Genomic DNA, 26,075 nt, shown 5'->3' with positions numbered 1-26,075 from the left:
TTGGTTTCCTTTATTATTTCAGTGAGAGTCAGGTATAAGAATCACACAGAGGATGAGGAGGTCCCAGGAAAACATGCTTCCTCAGTCCAAAGGGACAGTTAATGAGGCATATCATGTAATAAATCTAGACACATCGACCCAGGCCATTGCTGTTGAGAGCAGCCCCTACCCTGACTCACAATGTAGCTGGCCAGCCATGCTCATTAGACACACACGCACACACACACACCAAGGGCAGTGGGTGCTGTTTAAGATGAGGGAGAATTATATATGTTTTTATGAGCATGGCATTATTTCTATTACATTATATTGGATGACTGTCATTCATATTCCATTCACCCAGCTCAATGTAACATTGGTCGGTTTAGGCTGCTACATGATACACAAATGTTCCTTGTATCCATCATGAGGTTGCTATATCCTAGCCTATGAATGAAAGTTTACAAAGTAGGTGTACAGAATTTTGAGTAATCAAGGTGACAGACACATTCAATACTGCATTGCACTAGCTATCTTCTTTTGCCATCTAAGTGAAAATTAAAGTTAAAAAAAAAAAATACAACCAAATATAGCTAGCTCTCTCTTTCTCGCTTTCTTGCTTCTCCTTAATTTTGGAAGAAGTTAATTTGTACAAAACGGTTCAACTATTGCCTTTCTCTTTGAGTCAACTACTCATCACATTTTATGCACTGCAGTGCTAGTTAGCTGTAGCTTATGCTTTCAGTACTAGATTCATTCTCAGATCCTTTGATTGGGTGGACAACATTTCAGTTCATGCTGCAAGAGCTCTAATAGGTTGGAGGATGTCCTCTGGAAGCTGTCATAAGTACTGTGTAAGCCTATGGAAGGGGGTGAGAAACATGAGCCTCCTCGGTTTCATATTGAAGTCAATGTACCCAGAGGAGGAGAGAAGCTAGCTGTCCTCCTGCTACACCATGGTGCTGCCCTACAGTGTGCTGCTGAGGCTACGATAGACCTTCATTGTAAAACAGTTTGTTTTAATAAATTATTTGGTGAAGTGAATATATTTAGTGTGAGGTGCCTCCACTGACAAACACACGCACACACACACACACACACACACACACACACACACACACACACACACACACACACACACACACACACACACACACACACACACACACACACACACACACACACACACACACACACACACACACACACACAGCCTTGCATTAGTCAGTATACTGAAAGGGAGACACTTGGCATCCCCTCAGTTCTGCTAAGATCCCAACACTAGGCGCAAAGGGATCCCATTCGGACCGGTGTATAGTTGGACTGGTTTGCTCAGTTAGTTTGAGTATTGTGCACTAACATTTGAAACTACAAACACAATTTCTTAAAAAACACATTGAAACCGTGGTGACGAGAAATGATTGGAAGTATACTGTACTGTGCTGTAATGTAGTTTTCTGTACCTCGTCCGAAGCAGGGCATGTTAGACGTTCCCTTGCACTTCTTCAGGCTGCTCTCCAGAGACAAGGAGCAGGACAGAGGGTGCTCACATTTCTTCCCCATCCAGCCTTCCTTACAGTCACACCTTCCACAGTTACACTGGCCATGTCCTGGGGACGAGGAGGGAGAGTGTAAAGATGAAGGGGTTGGGGAGGAGAAAGGGAAAATAGTGGAAAGATGAGGTAGAAGAAAGAGTGTGAGTAGATGGGGTGATTTGGGGTTGGGGGAAGAGAAAGAGGGGAGTGAGTGGGACAGGGATGGAGGAAAAGGGACTGGAAAGAATGAGAGAGAATTTAGTAGAATTCTCCCTCATTTTATTTTAGTAGAATTTAGGGAAAGGTTTACTGTGTTTTGACAAACAAAACACCATAAACATAAAAAGCTGTTCTAATACAAATATATGTTTTTGAAACAAATCAAAGGAATCGTACTTTATCATCACCAATAGAAGGCACAGTGAGAGCATCCATTACATTTGCCCAATAAATTACTAAAACCTCCTTACCAAAAATATAGTTGGAAAGTTACATATGAAACAGCATAACGTTTTATAGCTATAAAGTTTTACTGTTGTATTAGAACCAGATGGAAGAGTGTTTTTGGTGTTGGCCCTGTGTCTGTGATCTCAGGGTAATCCTGAAAAATAGAAGTGGGTGGACTGTTGTTTTTTCTCAAACTGTATTATTCCACCCAACGCCCAATTTCTAAAGCTGAATCAGCTGGACTTTAATCAAGAACAGAATGTATCCGCTTTCTGAAGTTCATGGAACCCTCACAAAGATCTTTGGGTTACTTTGACAAAGACTGTGTGATATAATGGTCTGGTTTGTGTCCATGTTGTTAGTTGATGTTACATTTTGTTCATAATCACCTTTCAATAACCTTACATACTAAACATTGCTATGATTCTATTGTTTGCAATTCTCTTTTCCCTTGTTTTTTCAAATTCAATCAAATCAAATGTCACCTTACAGTGAAACGCTTAGTTACAAGTTCTTAACCAACAGTGCAATTTTAAGAAAATACCTTTAAAAAGTAAGAGATAAGAATAACAAATAATTAATGAGCAGCAGTAAATAACAATAGCAGGGCTATATACAGGGGGTACCGGTACAGAGTCAATGTGGAGACTATATACAGGGGGTACCAGTACAGAGTCAATGTGGAGGCTATATACAGGGGGTACCAGTACAGAGTCAATGTGGAGGCTATATACAGGGGGTACCAGTACAGAGTCAATGTGGAGGCTATATACAGGGGGTACCGGTACAGAGTCAATGTGGAGGCTATATACAGGGGGTACCGGTACAGAGTCAATGTGGAGGCTATATACAGGGGGTACCGGTACAGAGTCAATGTGGAGGCTATATACAGGGGTACCGGTACAGAGTCAATGTGGAGGCTATATACAGGGGGTACCGGTACAGAGTCAATGTGGAGACTATATACAGGGGGTACCGGTACAGAGTCAATGTGGAGACTATATACAGGGGGTACCGGTACAGAGTCAGTGTGGAGACTATATACAGGGGGTACCGGTACAGAGTCAATGTGGAGGCTATATACAGGGGGTACCAGTACAGAGTCAGTGTGGAGACTATATACAGGGGGTACCGGTACAGAGTCAAAGTGGAGGCTATATACAGGGGGTACCGGTACAGAGTCAATGTGGAGGCTATATACAGAGGGGACCAGGGGTACAGAGTCAATGTGGAGGCTATATACATGGGGTACCGGTACAGAGTCAATGTGGAGGCTATATACAGGGGGTACCGGTACAGAGTCAATGTGGAGGCTATATACAGGGGTACCGGTACAGAGTCAATGTGGAGACTATATACAGGGGGTACCGGTACAGAGTCAATGTGGAGGCTATATACAGGGGGTACCGGTACAGAGTCAATGTGGAGGCTATATACATGGGGTACCGGTACAGAGTCAATGTGGAGGCTATATACATGGGGTACCGGTACAGAGTCAATGTGGAGGCTATATACAGGGGTACCAGTACAGAGTCAATGGTACAGAGTCAATGTGGAGGCTATATACATGGGGTACAATGTGGAGGCGGTACAGAGTCAATGTGGAGGCTATATACATGGGGTACCGGTACAGAGTCAATGTGGAGGCTATATACAGGGGGTACCGGTACAGAGTCAATGTGGAGGCTATATACATGGGGTACCGGTACAGAGTCAATGTGGAGGCTATATACAGGGGGTACCAGGTACAGAGTCAATGTGGAGACTATATACATGGTCAATGTGGAGGCTATATACATGGGGTACCGGTACAGAGTCAATGTGGAGGCTATATACATGGGAGTCAATGTGGAGGCTATATACAGGGGGTACCGAGTACAGAGTCAATGTGGAGGCTATATACAGGGGGCTACCGGTACAGAGTCAATGTGGAGGCTATATACAGGGGGTACCGGTACAGAGTCAATGTGGAGGCTATATACAGGGGGTACCGGTACAGAGTCAATGTGGAGGCTATATACATGGGGTACCGGTACAGAGTCAATGTGGAGGCTATATACAGGGGTACCGGTACAGAGTCAATGTGGAGGCTATATACAGGGGGTACCGGTACAGAGTCAATGTGGAGGCTATATACAGGGGGTACCGGTACAGAGTCAATGTGGAGGCTATATACATGGGGTACCGGTACAGAGTCAATGTGGAGGCTATATACAGGGGGTACCGGTACAGAGTCAATGTGGAGGCTATATACAGGGGTACCGGTACAGAGTCAATGTGGAGGCTATATACAGGGGGTACCGGTACAGAGTCAATGTGGAGGCTATATACAGGGGTCAATGTGGAGGCTACCAGGTACAGAGTCAATGTGGAGGCTATATACAGGGGTACAGAGTCAATGTGGAGGTATACAGAGTCAATGTGGAGACTATATACAGGGGGTACAATGTGGAGGCTATATACAGAGTCAATGTGGAGACTATATACAGGGGGTACCGGTACAGAGTCAATGTGGAGGCTATATACAGGGGTACCGGTACAGAGTCAATGTGGAGGCTATATACAGGGGGTACCGGTACAGAGTCAATGTGGAGGCTATATACAGGGGGTACCAATGGGAGGCTACAGAGTCAATGTGGAGGCTATATACAGGGGGTACCGGTACAGAGTCAATGTGGAGACTATATACAGGGGGTACCGGTACAGAGTCAATGTGGAGACTATATACAGGGGGTACCGGTACAGAGTCAATGTGGAGGCTATATACAGGGGGTACCAGAGTCAATGTGGAGGCTATATACAGAGTCAATGTGGAGACTATATACAGGGGGTACCGGTACAGAGTCAATGTGGAGACTATATACAGGGGGAGTACCGGGGTACAGAGTCAATGTGGAGGCTATATACAGGGGGTACCGGTACAGAGTCAATGTGGAGGCTATATACATGGGGGTACCGGTACAGAGTCAATGTACCGGGGGTACCGGTACAGAGTCAATGTGGAGGATATATACAGGGGGTACCGGAGTACAGAGTCAATGTGGAGGCTATATACAGGGGGTACCGGTACAGAGTCAATGTGGAGACTATATACAGGGGGTACCGGTACAGAGTCAATGTGGAGGCTATATACAGGGGGTACAGGTACAGAGTCAATGTGGAGACTATATACAGGGGGTACAGGTACAGAGTCAATGTGGAGACTATATACAGGGGGTACCGGTACAGAGTCAATGTGGAGGCTATATACAGTAGGTACCTGTACAGTGTCAATGTGGAGGCTATATACAGGGGGTACCGGTACAGAGTCAATGTGGAGGCTATATACAGGGGTACCGGTACAGAGTCAATGTGGAGGCTATATACAGGGGTACCGGTACAGAGTCAATGTGGAGACTATATACAGGGGGTACCAGGGGTACAGAGTCAATGTGGAGGCTATATACAGGGGGTACCAGTACAGAGTCAATGTGGAGACTATATACAGGGGGTACAGGTACAGAGTCAATGTGGAGGCTATATACAGGGGTACCGGTACAGAGTCAATGTGGAGGCTATATACAGGGGGTACCAGTACAGAGTCAATGTGGAGACTATATACAGGGGGTACCGGTACAGAGTCAATGTGGAGGCTATATACAGAAGGTACCAGTACAGAGTCAATGTGGAGGCTATATACAGGGGGTACAGGTACAGAGTCAATGTGGAGACTATATACAGGTGGTACTGGTACAGAGTCAATGTGGAGGCTATATACAGAAGGTACCAGTACAGAGTCAATGTGGAGACTATATACAGGGGGGGGTACCGGTACAGAGTCAATGTGGAGGCTATATACAGGGGGTACCGGTACAGAGTCAATGTGGAGGCTATATACATGGGGTACCAGTACAGAGTCAATGTGGAGGCTATATACATGGGGTACCAGTACAGAGTCAATGTGGAGACTATATACAGGGGGTACCGGTACAGAGTCAATGTGGAGGCTATATACAGGGGGTACCGGTACAGAGTCAATGTGGAGACTATATACAGGGGTACCGGTACAGAGTCAATGTGGAGGCTATATACAGGGGGTACCAATGGGAGGCTACAGAGTCAATGTGGAGGCTATAGGCTATACAGGGGGTACCGGTACAGAGTCAATGTGGAGGCTATATACAGGGGGTACCGGTACAGAGTCAATGTGGAGACTATATACAGGGGGTACCGGTACAGAGTCAATGTGGAGGCTATATACAGGGGTACCGGTACAGAGTCAATGTGGAGGCTATATACAGGGGGGGGGTACCGGTACAGAGTCAATGTGGAGGCTATATACAGGGGGTACCGGTACAGAGTCAATGTGGAGACTATATACATGGGGTATATACCGGTACAGAGTCAATGTGGAGGCTATATACAGGGGGTACCAATGGTACAGAGTCAATGTGGAGACTATATACAGGGTGTTACGGTACAGAGTCAATGTGGAGGCTATATACAGGGGGTCAATGTGGAGGCTATATACAGGGGTACCGGTACAGAGTCAATGTGGAGACTATATACATGGGGTACCGGTACAGAGTCAATGTGGAGGCTATATACAGGGGGTACCGGTACAGAGTCAATGTGGAGACTATATACAGGGGGTACCAGTACAGAGTCAATGTGGAGACTATATACAGGGGGTACAATGTGGAGGCTATATACAGGGGGTACCGGTACAGAGTCAATGTGGAGGCTATATACAGGGGGTACCGGTACAGAGTCAATGTGGAGGCTATATACAGGGGGTACCAGTACAGAGTCAATGTGGAGACTATATACAGGGGGTACCGGTACAGAGTCAATGTGGAGACTATATACAGGGGGTACCGGTACAGAGTCAATGTGGAGGCTATATACAGGGGGTACCGGTACAGAGTCAATGTGGAGGCTATATACAGGGGTACCGGTACAGAGTCACTATATACAGGGGGTACAGAGTCAATGTGGAGGCTATATACAGGGGGTACCGGTACAGAGTCAATGTGGAGACTATATACAGGAGGTACCGGTACAGAGTCAATGTGGAGACTATATACAGGGGGTACCGGTACAGAGTCAATGTGGAGGCTATATACAGGGGGTACCGGTACAGAGTCAATGTGCGGGGCACCGGTGTCGAAGTAATTGAGGTTTCATGTACGTGTAGGTAGAGTTATTAAAGTGACTATGCATAGATAATAACAGAGAGTAGCAGCAGCGTAGTAGGAGGGGGGGGATTCAAATAGTTTGGGTGGCCATTTGATTAAAAGTTCAGGAGTCTTATGGCTTGGGGGTAGACGCTTTTTAAAAGCCTCTTGGACCTAGACTTGGTGCTCCGGTAGCAGAGAGAACAGTCTAAGACTAGGGTGGCTGGAGTTCTTGACTATTTTTAGGGCCTTCCTCTGACACACCGCGTGGTATAGAGGTCCTGGATGGCAGGCGGCTTAGCCGCAGTGATTTTTATTTGATTTGATCTTTATTTATACAGGTTTTTGTCATTGAGATAACCTATTTTCCAAGAGAGACCTGGTCCAATAGCAGCAGAGGGAACAACATTTCAGACAAAACAATTTACACAACATTAAACAAAACTATAAACACACATACAGTACAACAAAAACATTGTACATTAAAAACACAAACGTCTTGACTAGAAACAGCTGGCCTGAAAACAATTACACTCTTCTGTGATATATACAGTGGGGAGAACAAGTATTTGATACACTGCCGATTTGGCAGGATTTCCTACTTACAAAGCATGTAGAGGTCTGTAATTTTTATCATAGGTATACTTCAACTGTGATAGACGGAATCTAAAACAAAAATCCAGAAAATCACATTGTATGATTTTTAAGTAATTAATTAGCATTTTACTGCATGACATAAGTATTTGATCACCTACTAACCAGTAAGAATTCCGGCTCTCACAGACCTGTTAGTTTTTTTTAAGAAGCCCTCCTGTTCTCCACTCATTACCTACATTAACTGCACCTGTTTGAACTTGTTACCTGTATAAAAGACACCTAATGGCATTCCCCACAGAAGTAAAACAGGAAATTAAAAACTTTCACAAGATAGGTAACCGAGATTAGCTTGCCCTTACAGTTGTCCTATGTCAGTACATGTTAACATTGCATTAACATTGTATTAAAGTGACATATAGAATGCATTACATTTGAGTGTCTCAGACCGAAGCGAACGCAGCCGGTTGCCATCCTGTCTCACCTGAACAGAAGTCGTCAGAGTATCTGTCGTAGGTTGCGTGACAGCTCCTCTCATCACACTCGCAGGTGTCCCCGTGAATGTCACCCCAGTCCCCTGATGGATCCACATCATAGCATGTACACTCCCCACATATGCAGGTACCTATGCACACAGAAAATAATGCACACACACACACAAACACACACACAATATTTTCCAAATTTGGAGTTGATTCTGCTTTCAACACATTCCCAAAGAAAATCCAGTCTAATCCTTTTCTAACTAAGTGAATGTTTATGCACCATAGAGATCAAACAACAGAGGACCTATGGGAGCTCAAAGAAAGTCAGAGAGGTTACAAACATTATTCTGTTATATGGAATATTTTAGGCAAGGAAACCTTATTGAACACACAAGAGCCTTCCTGCCTATGCCTCTTGAGTTTAAGGATTAGGAGGTTTGCTGAGACATTTTCAGTTAGTGACAGTAACACAATCAAAGTCTGGCTGAGAGGGAAGGCAGACTGATTCCCCCTGAGTCTCAAATCCTTGGTAGTGACCCCCAGAGTGCAGACTGTTGACAAGAAAAGACCACTGCTATAAGATTGGAGGGACTGGGTTTGGGCAGGAGTATGGCAGTAGCCTTAGTGGGCATAGCAAAAGCCAATGGCAGGAGCCTAGGGGTGGGGCACTGGGCAATGGCAGGAGCCTAGGTGTGGGGCACTGGGCAATGGCAGGAGCCTAGGGGTGGGGCACTGGGCAATGGCAGGAGCCTAGGGGTGGGGCACTGGGCAATGGCAGGAGCCTAGGGGTGGGGCACTGGGCAATGGCAGGAGCCTAGGGGTGGGGCACTGGGCAATGGCAGGAGCCTAGGGGTGGGGCACTGGGCAATGGCAGGAGCCTAGGGGTGGGGCACTGGGCAATGGCAGGAGCAAAAGCAGGAGCCAAGGTAGGGGTACGGCAATGAGCAGAAAGTCAGAAAGCAGGATTTCAGGCAGGGGGAGGAGAATAAGATTAAGTATAGTATAGGCAGATGTATCGTCAAGCATGGTCAGGTCTGGAGGTAATCTGTGATAGTGGAACAACCGTGGCTCCCATGCCCTTTCTCTATCCTCCTACCCACTCTCCTCTAATTTCCTAGCTCACGTACCTCCAACTCTCTCTCTCATTCTTTTCCCTCTGATGAGTCTAAGCCAGGGTGCCGGTTGAGCAGTTGCCAGTGGAAATCCCATTTTCTCTTATCAGGCGCAACAGGACAGGGCAGGACAGGGGAGCCCTGGGGGAGCCAGGTCAGTTGGCAGGCCTCTTGACTAGGGCAGACACATGGCAGACTTGGCCTCTGGCCCTGGATCTCCTACCCCTACTGGGAACCCTGGAGCTCAGGCATCCCTGGCTATAGAGCCATGCTGTTTCATGCCACTAACAATATCACTGTTCTAAAAACATGAATACAAACCACGCGTCCTGACTTTTACACCTGGACCTGTATATCTCTGAGATAGACACCGAGTCTACCAAACATTAAGAACACCTGCTCTTTCCATGACATAGACTGACCAGGTGAATCCAGGTGAAATCTGTGATCCCTTATTGATGTCACTTGTTAAATACACTTCAATCAGTGTAGATGAATGGTAGGAGACAGGTCAAAGAAGGATTGTTAAGGCTTGAGACAATTGAGACATGGGTTGTATATGTGTCCCATTCAGAGGGAGAATGAATGGGCAAGACAAAAGATTGAAGGGCCTTTTAACGTAGTATGGTAGTATGTGCCAGGCGCACTGGTTGAGTGTGTCAAGAACTACAACGCTGCTGTTTTTTTTTACACTCAACAGTTTCCTGTGTGTATCAAGAATAGTCCACCACACTAAAGACATCCAGCCAACTTTACACAACTCTGAAAAGCATTGGAGTCAACATGGGCCAGCATCCCTGTGGAACGCTTTCGACACCTTGTAGTCCATACCCAGAAGAATTGAGGATGTTCATTAAAAATATATATATATATTATTATAGGCTTTTACAGTACATAGTTCTCCAGCAAAGATTTTAAGTGTTTGCCACTTTTTACATTGTTTCCAAAGAATGTTCAAAATCAAATGTTCCTATTACTAATGGCTTGTTTCTATGTCAGTTTAGACTGAAGTTTTATGCTGAAGTAAATTAAATGGTACTTGGAGAGTCACATACACACACACTGGGTGTGTCTATTTCCTTTCACAGAGTGACTACTGCAGTCTGGGACACCTGCAGCTCTTCTTCCTCCAGTTGAACACAATCTCACTGATTAGTCAGGCACCACAGGCACTGTAAACCAAACACAACGCCTGATTTTGGACTGAGGGAAACTGTAGGTTTCTAGTAGGGTAACCCAACTGTAGGTTTCTAGTAGGGTAACCCAACTGTAGGTTTCTAGTAGGGTAACCCAACTGTAGGTTTCTAGTAGGGTAACCCAACTGTAGGTTTCTAGTAGGGTAACCCAACTGTAGGTTTCTAGTAGGGTAACCCAACTGTAGGTTTCTAGTAGGGTAACACAACTGTAGGTTTCTAGTAGGGTAACCCAACTGTAGGTTTCTAGTAGGGTAAACCCAACTGTAGGTTTCTAGTAGGGTAACCCAACTGTAGGTTTCTAGTAGGGTAACCTGTAACTGTAGGTTTCTAGTAGGGTAACCCAACTGTAGGTTTCTAGTAGGGTAACCCAACTGTAGGTTTCTAGTAGGGTAACCCAACTGTAGGTTTCTAGTAGGGTAACCCAACTGTAGGTTTCTAGTAGGTAACCCAACTGTAGGTTTCTAGTAGGGTAACCCAACTGTAGGTTTCTAGTAGGGTAACACAACTGTAGGTTTCTAGTAGGGTAACCCAACTGTAGGTTTCTAGTAGGGTAACCCAACTGTAGGTTTCTAGTAGGGTAACCCAACTGTAGGTTTCTAGTAGGGTAACCCAACTGTAGGTTTCTAGTAGGGTAACCCAACTGTAGGTTTCTAGTAGGGTAACCCAACTGTAGGTTTCTAGTAGGGTAACCCAACTGTAGGTTTCTAGTAGGGTAACCCAACTGTAGGTTTCTAGTAGGGTAACCCAACTGTAGGTTTCTAGTAGGGTAACACAACTGTAGGTTTCTAGTAGGGTAACACAACTGTAGGTTTCTAGTAGGGTAACTGTAGGTTTCTAGTAGGGTAACAACTGTAGGTTTCTAGTAGGGTAACCTAACTGTAGGTTTCTAGTAGGGTAACCCAACTGTAGGTTTCTAGTAGGGTAACCCAACTGTAGGTTTCTAGTAGGGTAACCCAACTGTAGGTTTCTAGTAGGGTAACCCAACTGTAGGTTTCTAGTAGGGTAACACAACTGTAGGTTTCTAGTAGGGTAACACAACTGTAGGTTTCTAGTAGGGTAACCCAACTGTAGGTTTCTAGTAGGGTAACCCAACTGTAGGTTTCTAGTAGGGTAACCCAACTGTAGGTTTCTAGTAGGGTAACCCAACTGTAGGTTTCTAGTAGGGTAACCCAACTGTAGGTTTCTAGTAGGGTAACCCAACTGTAGGTTTCTAGTAGGGTAACCCAACTGTAGGTTTCTAGTAGGGTAACCCAACTGTAGGTTTCTAGTAGGGTAACCCAACTGTAGGTTTCTAGTAGGGTAACACAACTGTAGGTTTCTAGTAGGGTAACACAACTGTAGGTTTCTAGTAGGGTAACCCAACTGTAGGTTTCTAGTAGGGTAACCTAACTGTAGGTTTCTAGTAGGGTAACCCAACTGTAGGTTTCTAGTAGGGTAACCCAACTGTAGGTTTCTAGTAGGGTAACCCAACTGTAGGTTTCTAGTAGGGTAACCCAACTGTAGGTTTCTAGTAGGGTAACACAACTGTAGGTTTCTAGTAGGGTAACACAACTGTAGGTTTCTAGTAGGGTAACACAACTGTAGGTTTCTAGTAGGGTAACCCAACTGTAGGTTTCTAGTAGGGTAACCCAACTGTAGGTTTCTAGTAGGGTAACCCAACTGTAGGTTTCTAGTAGGGTAACCCAACTGTAGGTTTCTAGTAGGGTAACCCAACTGTAGGTTTCTAGTAGAGTAACCCAACTGTAGGTTTCTAGTAGGGTAACCCAACTGTAGGTTTCTAGTAGGGTAACCCAACTGTAGGTTTTATTTCTGCATTGCTCTATCGGTTGCACCTACCACAATGTACACTTCTTTGAGTTTCAATCTCTCTCTCTCTCTCTCTCTCTCTCTCTCTCTCTCTCTCATTCTGCAGTATAGGTAAGTAGAGTGGTAAAGGTTGTATTCACTCCGTGTCAGAAGTCCACTTGACCACAATTGAGAAATTCAGCTCTATGGTCGAGTTCAGTCCATGTACCACTTACACTTAATTTTTTGCTGAAAAGTTCACGGGGACAATTTCTGCAGTGGACTTTTTCTCATGCCTGTCCATGCTCAGATGAGAATTTCAGTGGAATATACAAAATGAAGGATTTAAAAAAATCTTTCTCTCTCTCCTTTTCTACCTCTCTCTCTCCCCTTTTCTACCTCTCTCTCTCTGTCCTTTTCTACCTCTCTCTTTCTCTCTCTCTCCTTTTCTACCTCTCTCTCTCTCTCCTTTTCTACCTCTCTCTCTCTCTCTCCTTTTCTACCTATCCTTTTCTACCTCTCTCCTTTTCTACCTCTCTCCTTTTCTATCTCTTTCTCCTTTCTACCTCTCTCTCTCTCTCATTTTCTACCTCTCTCTCTCTCTCCTTTTCTACCTCTCTCTCTCTCTCTCCTTTTCTACCTCTCTCTCTCCTTTTCTACCCCTCTCTCTCTCTCTCCTTTTCTACCTCTCCATTTCCACCTCTCTCCTTTTCTACCTCTCTCCTTTTCTACCTCTCTCCTTTTCTACCTCTCTACCTCTCTCCTTTTCTACCTCTCTATTTCCACCTCTCTCCTTTTCTACCTCTCTCCTTTTCTACCTCTCTCCTTTTCTACCTCTCTACCTCTCTCCTTTTCTACCTCTCTCTCCATCTCTCTCCTTTTCTACCTCTCACTCTCCCTCTCTCTCCTTTTCTACCCCTCTCTCTCTCCTTTTCTACCTCTCATTTTCTACCTCTCTCCTTTTCTACCTCTCTCTCTCTCCTTTTCTACCTCTCTCTCTCTCTCCTTTTCTACCTCTCTCTCTCCTTTTCTACCTCTCTCTCTCTTTCCACCTCTCTCCTTTTCCACCTCTCTCCTTTTCTACCTCTCTCCTTTTCTCCTCTCTACCTCTCTCCTTTTCTACCTCTCCCTCTCTCTTTCTCCTTTTCTACCTCTCTCTCCTTTTCCTTTTCTACCTCCTCTCTCTTTTCTACCTCTCTCTCTCTTTTCTACCTCTCTCTCTCTCTCTCTCCCCTTTTCTTCCTCTCTCTCTCCCCTTTTCTACCTCTCTCTCTCCTTTCTACCTCTCTCTCTCTCCTCTACCTCTCTCTCTCTCTCTGTCTCTCCTTTTCTACCTCTCTCTCTCTCCTTTTCTACCTCTCTCTCTCCTTTTCTACCTCTCTCTCTCCTTTTCTACCTCTCTCTCTCCTTTTCTACCTCTCTCCTTTTCTACCTCTCTACCTCTCTCCTTTTCTACCTCTCTACCCCTCTCCTTTTCTACCTCTCTACCTCTCCTTTTCTACCTCTCTACCTCTCCTTTTCTACCTCTCTACCACTCTCCTTTTCTACCTCTCTACCACTCTCCTTTTCTACCTCTCTCCCCTCTCCTTTTCTACCTCTCTCCTCTCCTTTTCTACCTCTCTACCACTCTCCTTTTCTACCTCTCTACCTCTCCCTTTCTACCTCTCTACCCCTCTCCTTTTCTACCTCTCTCTACCTCTCCCCTTTTCTACCTCTCTACCTCTCTCCTTTTCTACCTCTCTACCCCTCTCCTTTTCTACCTCTCTACCTCTCCTTTTCTACCTCTCTACCACTCTCCTTTTCTACCTCTCTACCTCTCCCCTTTTCTACCTCTCTACCTCTCCTTTTCTACCTCTCTACCACTCTCCTTTTCTACCTCTCTACCTCTCCCCTTTTCTACCTCTCTACCTGTCTCCTTTTCTACACCTCTCTCCTTTTCTACACCTCACTCACTCACTCACTCACTCACTCACTCACTCACTCACTCACTCACTCACTCACTCACTCACTCACTCACTCTCTCACTCACTCACTCACTCACTCACTCATTCAGAGACTCAGTGGGACCGACCTCTGTTGCTGCAGATCTTGCCATCCGGAGACGTACATCTCCGCTTGCTCTCCCACGGGCTGATGTCACACTGTAATTCACATTTGTCTCCATGCCAACCGGCCGCACAGTAACAGTTGCCACAGTAACACTGACCGTGGCCTGGAAGCAGAACAGAATGCAACAGTCACACGGAGACGAACAAACGCCTTCATCTTTACATAGCATACAACAAGAAACCTGTTATCATTGTTGAATCGTTGGGTGTCACTTTGGGTAAACATTTTCTGCCTTTTGGAATATTTGTGTCAATGTAGGTTTATCCCAGAGGATAATTACAGAAGGTACTTTTATAGCCACATAAATTAAGGAAAGTAGTCCCCTTTTACAGTGCCTTAAGAAAGCATTCATAAATTGAAAATGGATTAAATACATTTTTTTCCTCACCCATCTACACAAAGCGAAAACGTGTTTTGATATGTTTGCAAATTTATTGAAAATGAAATACAGATGTATTCTATCCCACTTACATAAGAATTCCCACCCCTGTGTCCACTTTTTTTGCACCTTTGGCAGTGATTACAGCTGTGAGTCTTTCTGGGTAACTCTAAGAGATTTCCACACCTGGATTGTGCAACATTTGCCCGTTATTGTTTTCAAAATGCTTAACGCTCTGTCAGCGCACTGGGCTTTTAACAGTCCCGGTATTAGCGGACCGACATAGCCCTCTTTAGTGCAGGCAAAAAAAACATTCTCAGCACCCCGCCCCCAAAAATCTTCCCAAGGCTATGTACCCATAACATGATGCAGCCACCACTATTCTTGAATATGGAGAGTGGTACTCAGTCATTTGCCCCTAACATTGCAAACAGGATGCGTCTTTTCACTCTGTCAATTAGGTTAGTATTGTGGAGTAACTACAGTGTTGTTGATCCATCCTCAGTTTTCTCCTATCACAGCCATTAAACTCTGTAACTATTTTAAAGTCACCACTGGCCTCATGGTGAAATTCCTGAGCGGTTTCCTTCCTCTCCGGCAGCTGAGTTAGGAAGGACGCCTGTATCTTTGTTTGTCAAGATCAAATGAATGGGTGAATTGATACACCATCCAAAGTGTAATTAATAACTTCACCATGATCAAAGGGATATTCTGTGTCTTCTTTTTCTTTACCCATCTACCAATAGGTGATCTTCTTTGTGAGGCTTTGGAAAACCTCCCTGGTCTTTGTGGTTGAATCTGTGTTTTAAATTCACTGCTTGACTGAGAGACCTTAGAGATAATTGTATGTGTGGGGTACCGAGATGACGTAGTCATTCAAAAATCACTATTATTGCACACAGTGAGTCCATGCAACTTACTATGTGACTTGTTACGCACATGTTTATTCCTGAACTTATTTAGACTTGCCATAAGAAAGGGGTTGAATACTAATCGACTCAAGACATTTCAGCTTTTCCTTTTTAATTAACTTTTGAACATTTTTGAGAAACTGAATTCCGTTTTGACATTATGGGGTATTGTGTGTAGACCAGTAACAAAAATGTCAATTGAATCCATTTTAAATTCAGACTAAAACAACAAAATGTGAAAAAAGTCAAGTACTTTCTGAAGGCACTGTATATCCTGGTAATTAGGTTCACCTTTAATTACAGTTATTACAGACACCGGCTGTGTCCCAAATGGCACCATATCACCTATATATACATACATAAATAATGAATAGGGTGCCGTTTGGGACGCAGGCACTGTCAATCTCTGTGCTTTGAATCTCCTGAAAAAATGTAGTGCCTTTCTCTCACAATGGACTGATGGGGAGAGAACATAATGTGTTTTATTTCAAATTAAATTAGCGAATGGTTAATTAAAGTTCACAACCAGGGGATCCCAAACCTTCAGGAACCTATGGATAAGTATAATAACACCACTAAGTGATTCAGAAAACATTAGGTCAATCTTTAATTAACTTCCTATTAACCTTTTCTCAAATTAAACTGTGGAATGTTTTTCCTATTCACAGAAGCTTTACAGATTGCACTGTCAGAAGTGCATTTGATTGTGCAAAGCCTGTGGTCTATCCCCATGTCTATCCCTGTCTCAATCCCCGTGTCTGTCCCCATGTCTGTCCCCGTGTCTATCCCCGTGTCTATCCCCTTTTCAATCCCCGTGTCTATCCCCTTTTCAATCCCCGTGTCTATCTCCGTGTCTATCCCCATCCATATCCCGTGTCTATCCCCGTGTCAATCCCTGTGCCTATCCCCGTGTCTATCCCCGTGTCTATCCCCGTGTCTATCCCCTTTTCAATCCCCGTGTCTATCCCCTTTTCAATCCCCGTGTCTATCTCCGTGTCTATCCCCATCCATATCCCGTGTCTATCCCCGTTTCAATCCCTGTGCCTATCCCCGTGTCTATCCCCGTGTCTATCCCCTTTTCAATCCCCGTGTCTATCCCCATGTCTATGCCCATCTCTATCCCGTGTCTATCCCCTTTCAATCCCTGTCTATCCCGTGTCTATCTCCGTGTCTATCCCCGTGTCTATCTCCGTGTCTATCCCCATCCATATCCCGTGTCTATCCCCGTGTCAATCCCTGTGCCTATCCCCGTGTCTATCCCCGTGTCTATCCCCTTTTCAATCCCCGTGTCTATCCCCATGTCTATGCCCATCTCTATCCCGTGTCTATCCCCTTTTCAATCCCCGTGTCTATCCCCATGTCTATGCCCATCTCTATCCCGTGTCTATCCCCTTTTCAATCCCCGTGTCTGTCCCCATGTCTGTCCCCGTGTCTATCCCCGTGTCTATCCCCTTTTCAATCCCCGTGTCTATCCCCGTGTCTATCCCCGTGTCTATGCCCATCTCTATCCCGTGTCTATCCCCGTGTCAATCCCTGTGTCAATCCCCGTGTCTATCCCCGTGTCTATCCCCATCTCTATCCCAGTGTCTATCCCCGTGTCAATCCCCGTGTCTATCCCCGTGTCTATCCCCATCTCTATCCCAGTGTCTAACCCTGTGTCAATCCCCGTGTCTATCCCCGTGTCTATCCCCATCTCTATCCCAGTGTCTATCCCCGTGTCAATCCCCGTGTCTATCCCCGTGTCTATGCCCATCTCTATCCCAGTGTCTATCCCCTTTTCAATCCCGTGTCTATCCCCGTGTCTATCCCCATCTCTATCCCGTGTCTATCCCCGTGTCAATCCCAGTGTCTATCCCCGTGTCTATCCCCATCTCTATCCCAGTGTCTATCCCCGTGTCTATCCCCATCTCTATCCCAGTGTCTATCCCCGTGTCAATCCCCGTGTCTCCCACTCTATTTCTAACCTGTCTGAAAGGAATATGGCATTCCCCTATCTGTGGAAAAAATAAGTGCGTTTGATTTGCTCAGGCACAGCATGTCCCAGATAGAGGGAGTTTGACACTTGCTACTGGTTGCGTACATTGGATAGCATTTCAGCCAGGTTTACTGTCAGAACTAAACGGTTGATGCCACAGGACTGCCAGTTCCTTAATCTAGTGTCAACTCCCTCTATATAGGGGAGATGCTGCTTCTTCTGAACATGCAATGTTCACTAGCTGCAGTTTACTGAATCCCAGCTAGATTAACACGACCAGGGTGGGAGTAAGAGAGCATACCACTGCCAATATTGGAGACAGTTTCCATCAAATCCTGCATCTATAACAGTACAGCTATTTGTTTAAATGATATTCAAAATGAGGTCAGAGAAAACAATTTGATGATAACACAGTCTGTCTCAGTGGAAACAATGGTCTGTTTGATGTGGAGGACATATTCTAGTGGCTACCTCCACACACACCACACACAGGCTCAGGGGCGTACCTCCACACACCTCTCCGTTGTCCTCGTCCAGACATTCGCTGTCGTCACACTCACAGAAACGTCCTGTTACCAGACTCTTGCCATCGGGGTTGTGACACATGCAGCTGCCGCAGTGACAGGAGCCTGTCAGAGACACAAACGTCTGTGTGTGTGTGTCTGTGGTGTGAGTGTGTGTGTGTCTCATCTGTCTGTCTGTCTTGATGTGATGCACATTAAGGGGTGAGGACACAGCTGGTTTGCAGATGTGCTTTGCGAGGGGTTGTGTGTCTCCACGTGTGTGTTGGTGCTCAGGCTGTGAAGCCTGTGCAGTGTTTGAGTGTGCATCTGCTTTAGGTCCGTAAGGCAGGGTGACAGCATGCTGTGAACGGATTTGCATTCACACATGCTGATTGGTCTTGCAATCAAGGCCACACACGTACTCACAAAAACACAGACACACAGACACACACACGGTCAGAGGTAAGATCGTTAGGGTTATCCACAGGTGGGTATGGGAAAGATGCGCAAGCACGCCCATAGGGCTCTGCTCAAAAGTAGTGCACTATATAGCGAATAGGGTGCAATTAGGGACGAAGCCACAGCTACTTTTCCTGTGTCTGTGTAATTTTAGTTGTGTACCTGTGCTCACATAAGAGAGAGAGAGAATAATAGAGACAACACAGGGATAATCAAGCATGTGTCATAATTTTGTTAGCAACAAAGAGTGAGGTGAGATACCTGTGTCAAAATGAAAGAGGTTGAGGAGTGACGGCATAGTACGGTATACCTGCGTTGGAGCACACTACTCCCTGTGGGTTTCTGCACAGCTCCTTGCTCTTCTTGTTGGTCAGGTTACAGTCTTCCTGGTACTGGCAGGCCTCCCCGAACCAGTCCTCATCACACTCACACTTCCCACAGTGACACACACCGTGGCCTACAGGGGAAGGGAGATAGCAGAGTCAGATCAAACGTTGTGAGAGGTGTAGACCTAAGTTATAGCATTTAGAGACAATGGAGTATATCAGCTGATGTTGAAGGCACAGTACATAGTGTACACATTGAAGTTCTCACATGCAGACACACAATGTATTGCTAATACACAGGCACACAGGCACACAAGTGCACAGACACTCACCTGCACGTTCTGCTAAGACGCTAAAGCTCTTCAGTCTAACCAGATGATGCAATAGTCCTCCAATCCAATCACTACATCTTTATTTAACTAGGGATGTCAGTTAAGGACACATTCTTATTTACAATGACGGCCAAGGAACTGTGAGTTAACTGCCTTGTTCAGGGGCCGAACGACAGATCTTTACCTTGCAAAAATCCCCAGCTCGGGGATTCGATCTAGCAACCTTTCAGTTACTGGCCCAAACCACTAGGCTACCTGTCACCCCTTACATTACACAAGTAAAGCCATGATGATTAGCATTTATACTATAGAGTATTTATTCTTATTGTAATATTATTCAAATATCACGTCTTAAAACAAAGTGTTGAGAGAGAAGAGGGTTTAGGTAGAATAGAAAAGGGTCTAGGCCGTCTTGCTCTAAAGGCAGACCTACATTAGATTGCGTAACTGATGTAATAAGGCCAGCAGGATAATAGGCTTAACTGCTTCTGACACCATTACAGACATGATTGATAGACAAAAATAAGCATTTTAATTCTTCCTAATCAAAAAGGGTTCTGCTGCCTTAAGGTCGTCTCTCTCACACATACTTTCTCCCTCTCATTGATCTCTGTTGCACCTACCACAATGTACACTTCTCTTTGAGTTTCAATCTCTCTCTCTCTCTCTCTCTCTCTCTCTCTCTCTCTCTCTCTCTCTCTCTCATTGCGTTTCTCTCTCACACTCTTTCCCTCTCTTTTCCCCATTCTCTCTCTCTCTCCCTGTTTCAGCAGATGAAACATGACGACTTTGAAAAGGGAAGAAAATACCCAGGTAGCACATAACGTTCTGATAACCAAATGCTTCTTAAGAGTTTGGCGAGCTTGGTGAAATTGGTTGTCCTTTGGTTATTTTGTATACAACCTTGGTACAACTTTCTGGGAATGGTGCAGGATAGTTGACTTTGGAACATTTTACGCACATTTAAGGAACTTGACCAAATGTTTTATTTATTTTCTTGGTATTTCATTACTTGAAGTTAACAGAATTTTTTCTAAAAGTTCAAACATAATTACATTTAATGTCAATTTTGGTGGTGTTGTAGTAGCAACATTCTCCAACTTGTTTGACTTTGGGAATGTTCTGAAATAGTTCAGAGAACGTTAAGAAACAACATTCTTCTGTGGGAATTTCAGTACTTCAGCATAAGGTTTCCTACAGGTTTTCTCGTGGTTCTATTTAAAGTAATTTTCTCGAATTGTTTTCAGAGAACGTTAAGAAAGCTTTCCGTAAAAACTTTAGTAACATTCAGAGAACATTGCAGGAATGTTATTTATAAACATATACATTCCATTCTCAGCATCAAGCAAACTCTCTATATCCTCTATCTCAGGGCTCTCCAACACTGTTCTTGGAGAGCTACCCTCTTGTAAGTTTTCGCTCAAACCCCAGGTGTAACTAACCTGATTCAGCTTATCAACCAGCTAATAGTTCAAATCAGGTGGTCTAAATTAGGGTTGGAGTGAAAACCTACAGGACGGTAGGTCTCCAGGAACAGAGTTGGAGATCCCTGCTCTATTTTGTTAATTAAGTGTGTCAGGTGTATTGGCCACACCTGATTTTAATGAGTGCTTGTTTCCTTTGAAACAAGCACTCCTTTAAAACAAACAGCTTTGTATGAGTAAAAAAAAATGGTATGCTAGCCTTAAAAGTCTTATTGCAACATGTTCTCGGAACGTAATTTAAATACCTTCAAATAACCTCTAATTTCCGTTCTCAGAACTTTAATAAAACCTCCAGGGAACCATAGTAAAAAGGTCTCAGAATTTCCCTTTACCCTAAAAATGTACATTCCCAAAACAGGCAAAATTTCCACTTCAGTTCTCAGAACTTCTCAGAAAAAACACTCATTTTTACCGGTCAGCTTCATTCCCAGAACCAATGGGAAACCCAAAAAATATGTTTCCATAACTTCCAAGGAGCTAAATGTGCTAGCTGGGTACATTATGTTAAAACACATTTTCCAATAAATGTGTAAGAAACCATATTTGTTGCGTGGTTTCACAGCCATATTTGTTCGAATCACTTTAATCTTCTGTATAACACATTTCAGTGGTGAAGATTAGCGGTTGTTTACTGTAATCAAGTATATCTCTTTTCCGTCTCTGAAATTGAGGGCCAAAAACACGTTTAGGTATTCGGAGGGTTTGTGAAACTGCTTTGTCTGTGTACCATTACTCATAATTCTAATAGCTGAAGTGTGCAATGTTGAACACAGGGGAATTCATACAATGAAAATGAGGTCTGTTGACAAGTTATTATAAATGTTGCTCTTGTCGCGTTTTGCTGGGGCCTTGCATGTCAAACTCCATCATTTGTCTGCCTCGTCCATCATGGAAATATGATGTCCTCTTCAAGGGCTATCCATCAGGCCATAAAAATAGGCCTTGTCCTCATCATGCTCCTCTCATTACTGGTCTGTCCCACCAGACTGCAGAGGAGTTTTTATGCCCAGGTTATTTCATATCATGTAGTGTTGTTCTATCCAAAACACTTATCGTAAAAATGCCATGCAAAAAGTGGAACTGTCCACAATCAAATGTCTCCATTCTCTCCCCTTGTTGCTGTTGTTTAAGTACATAACTCAAGTGAAGGTTTCAATCTCAAGTATTTACTGATTTGATGCTCATGTATTTTATTATATCCTTCTTAGAAGAAAGGGAAAAAAATGCAGGATTAATCTTTCACGCTAAGTATTTTGCCAATGTAGCAATCAAAAACAACCCAAAAGTATGGAGAAATGTTTGTTATCTAGATGTAAAATAGATCTATATTATTATCATTACTATGAAGTACAACAATGGGGGCTAGCTGTGGACAGAATGTGTCCTGTGGGTAGCTTCAGAGCAGCTGTATTCTCAACAACACTAGCTTCTCCGAGTGTTAAAGCTATCATCAAAGCTGTCAGCACATCACAGACCAAACCCAACCCCAGAATATGGCGTCCATCTGAATAACCTTCAACTGAAAGACACATAGCCAAGCCCAGGCAGGCTGAGGGTTCCGCCATCACAGCTGTACATGTTACTATAGTATATTGAAGTGTTTGAACAACTTAATGACTATTCGCCCGCTCCCACATCTTTTTGTGCTCTTGCCAACTCCGTGAGGCCCATATGTTGATGGAGGACAGAGGAAACTTGAAGTGTCAAAACTCGAAACAGATGCAGGGTGAGGTCTTTGTGCATTTCATCAGTCTCTGTGTGGCACGTGCCAAGGAGATAGCAGGGCTTGCTGTCCCTCCTCAGTTTAAGACCTCTCCTTGGTAGCAAACTCCCTCAGCCATAGGGTGCCCAGATCCTTCTGTACTGATTGACAGACATATTTAGCCAATGACACGCTCTGACAGATAGACCCAGCCAATGATAATGAGGCAGACAGACAGATTCAGCCAATAAGGCCTTGGGAAAGACTTTATCAAGCCCAGCAGCTGTGCGAGTTAAAGATAGGTGATGCACCGTCACCGTCAGATAAACTGTTGATGGGGAGAGAAGCAATGACTCATTCAGGAGGCTAATTTGAGTGTTTTTGTTCCAGTCACGTCTTTCCTGTCCGCTGATAAATGGGGGATATATCATTTAGATAGAGGTGAACAACAAAGTGGGCTTGTTTGAAACACAGTTTAAGATAATAATGAAGCAATCTTGAGTGATATAACCTACCCTGGCTGTTCAGCTAAAAATGATGGTGATGTGTCATTCTTGTTATGAGCTACTCATTAGACTTTACCATGACACATACAGCTGTATATGGAGTGGATTTCAACAATATATAAACACAGGGATATGTAACATTTAAAGTACTCGTGAAATTAGCTAAAAAGGGAGAACAGGACTGTCATTAAGAATCTCAAACTAGTTAACTAGTTAAGTTAATACAACCTCCACAAGTCAGCCTTTCACTGTTAGTCTACACCTGTTGTTTACGAAGCATGTGGCAAATACAATTTGATTTAATTCAAGACTATTATACAAAAACGATGAGGACCCCAAGTTGAAAACCTGGTTCTGTAATGAGCAAATTAGGAAAAATGTTTGATTGTCTTCTTTGTTCATTTACTGCTTGGTTCCCAGGTTTTATAGTCTGATGGCATTTTTTCACCCACAGTCTCTATTAAACAAAGAAACATTTTGGTAAGTAATTATTCCATCCTTGTTCTCTTTTCTTGTGTGATGTGGAGCGTGAAATGGCTACACGTCAGGTCACGTCTTAAGCGAGCGAGGAAGGAGTCACATGTTTCAAGTAATTATTTATCCTTATAGAGCCGCAGAAAACTGAGATAGAGATCAGAGTCATAGTTAGACCCCGAAATTGAGTGATAAGTAACAGTAAATCAGTCATTTTCATTCTATAAGTCCAAAACGCATTGTGATGTTTGTTTCTTTTTCATAGAAGCGAAGGGCAATAACTGTCCACTGATTTTCCAGAACTCTGAACTGCTGGAAAGTATATAATGGAAGGATAACAGCCAGGTACATACAGTTAAAGAGATTATGCAGAGTAAAAAATATAAAAAATTCTGCCAGTAATTCTGTCAGTAGTGCTAAAAAGCTAAAAGGATCCCCCAAAAATAGTGTCCACCACCACAGCACCACAGTATTATTCATGATCATTGCGCTGGCACATGGCTGCAGTGTTCCAAGCATGAAGCGGCCTAATGTAACTCCCTGAGGAACACACATCAGAGAGCAGCTCTCAACCTCTCCTTCATAGCCACACTGGACCCATTAGGTGAGTCATCATACAAGCACACAGTGCATCACATCTGTATTAGAGCACATCGAAATATACGCCATGAAGGAAAGGAATGGAGAATGAGGGACAGGGTAATGAAGTATAATAATAAGTACAGCAGAGTACTGTAGAATCCTTGCTGCAAATTCAGAGACCAGTAAATCCATAGTTGACAAAAGGTGTTGTTCTATTGGTGGACGAAGGGACTGGACATTTTCAATAACTTCAACAATTGCAATGAGGACGTCAAATGCCAGAGGAGAGCTTTCCCAGGGGGAAAACTGGTTGCAATGGCAATCTTATCTCGGTCAGGTTGTATACTGGCTGAAAAAAAAAGTTTTTTTCCCGCAACAAATAAGAGAAGTCTTTATGTGGTTGTATTCTAACCAGACAACAACCAGAATATTACGTCTTTCCTGTGACGTCTGGGTTGTGGATCATAATGCCAACATATGTTCTACAACAGTTTGCCTGAATTTTGGAGGATATAAGATTGATGCTCAAGTGAGCCATGGAAACTCTCTCTTTCCTGCATTTGGGGAATGTAGGGAAACCTTTTTCTTACAGCACACTGACGTGTACTCAACTTGACCAAGATGATGCATCTGCCAGACACCCACAACTGTCGTGTCCAAAGGAGTCGGAACTACTCAGAGGCAGGCAGGGTGGATTTCAGATTAAGCCAAGCCCAGAATTACGTAAACTCCCCTGGGGTGGGATCGCCTTGTGCCGTGGCAGGGCTGACTGGAACAGAACAGTGAAGGAGACTCTGAAACCCCAAAGCCTTCAGTAGGGAGGGAGGGAGAGAGGAGAGAGAGAGAGAGAGAGAGAGAGAGAGGGAGGGAGAGAGAGAGAGAGAGATAGAGAGAGAGAACTGAACACACATCTAAAGACCTTTCTGACAGAGCACAGCTAGGGCAGTCAATCAGCAGAAAAGGGATTTTCTCTTGCCCATTTTCTCACTGTCCCTTTCAACCAACCGCCCCTCACAGATAGAGGAGAGAGGAGGACACAGAGAGATGATAAAATCCACACAAATCATAAAGTTACAGATTCTTTCAGATTGGAGAGACATTTAGCTTTTTGCTGAAAGTCCTCTGGGGGAAGAGAAGGAGAGTTGGCGTACCAAAAGGGTTGAGAGCATCTGACCCATGCAAAATGAGTTGCTCAAAGGCACAATGAAGACGTCTCAATATCATATCATTTCTGGGTAAAAATGACTGGGTAATTACCTTACTGTGATTTTTTTTCATTTAAAACAGTCAAAAATAACAAAAAATAGCTTCTTTGCAAGAGCAATTTCTCAAGCAATAATTTTATTAGGACTGGGGAGGGGAAAACTGAAAACTAGCTGTTATAGGCAGAGAGGTTTGGAACTCTCTTATTGGTGTATAAACGAATTCACCAGGCAGGCCAAAACTCCATTCCAGCAAAACAGGCTGAAATTTCAGGCGGTCTTTTCAAACAGCTCTTACACTAAAAGTCCATTATCCAAATATTTTTACATTTCACAATATTATTCCAACCTCACAGTGTGGATATGTATATACAACACAAGCAATCACATTTTTGACTGCACTGGGACTTTAATTCATCTTCAATGAATAAAGCAAATAAAAGTTTCATTATAACCCATTTGGCAATAAATTGTTACTTGCAAGACCGAATTACCATTATCATCTGCAAAGGTGAATACTTTTCTTCAGTACGGAAGACATGGAGTTCACTCACTGCATCCGTTTATGCAGTATTGCAGAACACCTTGATCTGGATGGGAAGGTTGACCTACCTACAACAATTTGCAACGTTTTTAACATCTTTAAACAACATTCACTCGCTAGGCTCATCTGATGATTACTTCAAGAATGAGCTTTGCACATAATTCACATTCAGATCACCTTGAACAGGCTGCTGGTAACCTGTTGTGCCCCAGGTCTCACTTAGTGTGTCTGACAGTGGAAAAGATTAGGCATCAGAGAAAAGGGTAGAGAGAGAGAGAGAGAGAGAGAGAGAGAGAGA

At 44.0% G+C, this 26,075-nt stretch overlaps 1 protein-coding gene across 1 annotated transcript in view; it reads right to left on the bottom strand.

Moving 5' to 3' along the window:
• The window catches only part of itgbl1 (integrin, beta-like 1), a 137,438-nt gene that overhangs the window by 92,911 nt on the left and 18,452 nt on the right, over window positions 1-26,075 (bottom strand). The window contains exons 3-7 of the mRNA XM_024388655.2: window positions 18,936-19,082; window positions 18,170-18,292; window positions 14,361-14,501; window positions 8,196-8,336; window positions 1,443-1,589 (exon numbers count right to left, since the gene is read on the bottom strand). Coding sequence (XP_024244423.1) covers window positions 1,443-1,589; window positions 8,196-8,336; window positions 14,361-14,501; window positions 18,170-18,292; window positions 18,936-19,082 — 699 coding nt within the window. The remainder of the gene's footprint in view (window positions 1-1,442; window positions 1,590-8,195; window positions 8,337-14,360; window positions 14,502-18,169; window positions 18,293-18,935; window positions 19,083-26,075) is intronic.

This window comes from Oncorhynchus tshawytscha, linkage group LG26 (genome assembly GCF_018296145.1).
Source record: "Oncorhynchus tshawytscha isolate Ot180627B linkage group LG26, Otsh_v2.0, whole genome shotgun sequence".
Lineage (NCBI taxonomy): Eukaryota > Metazoa > Chordata > Actinopteri > Salmoniformes > Salmonidae > Oncorhynchus > Oncorhynchus tshawytscha.
This window is presented reverse-complemented; position numbering and strand designations above follow the sequence as displayed.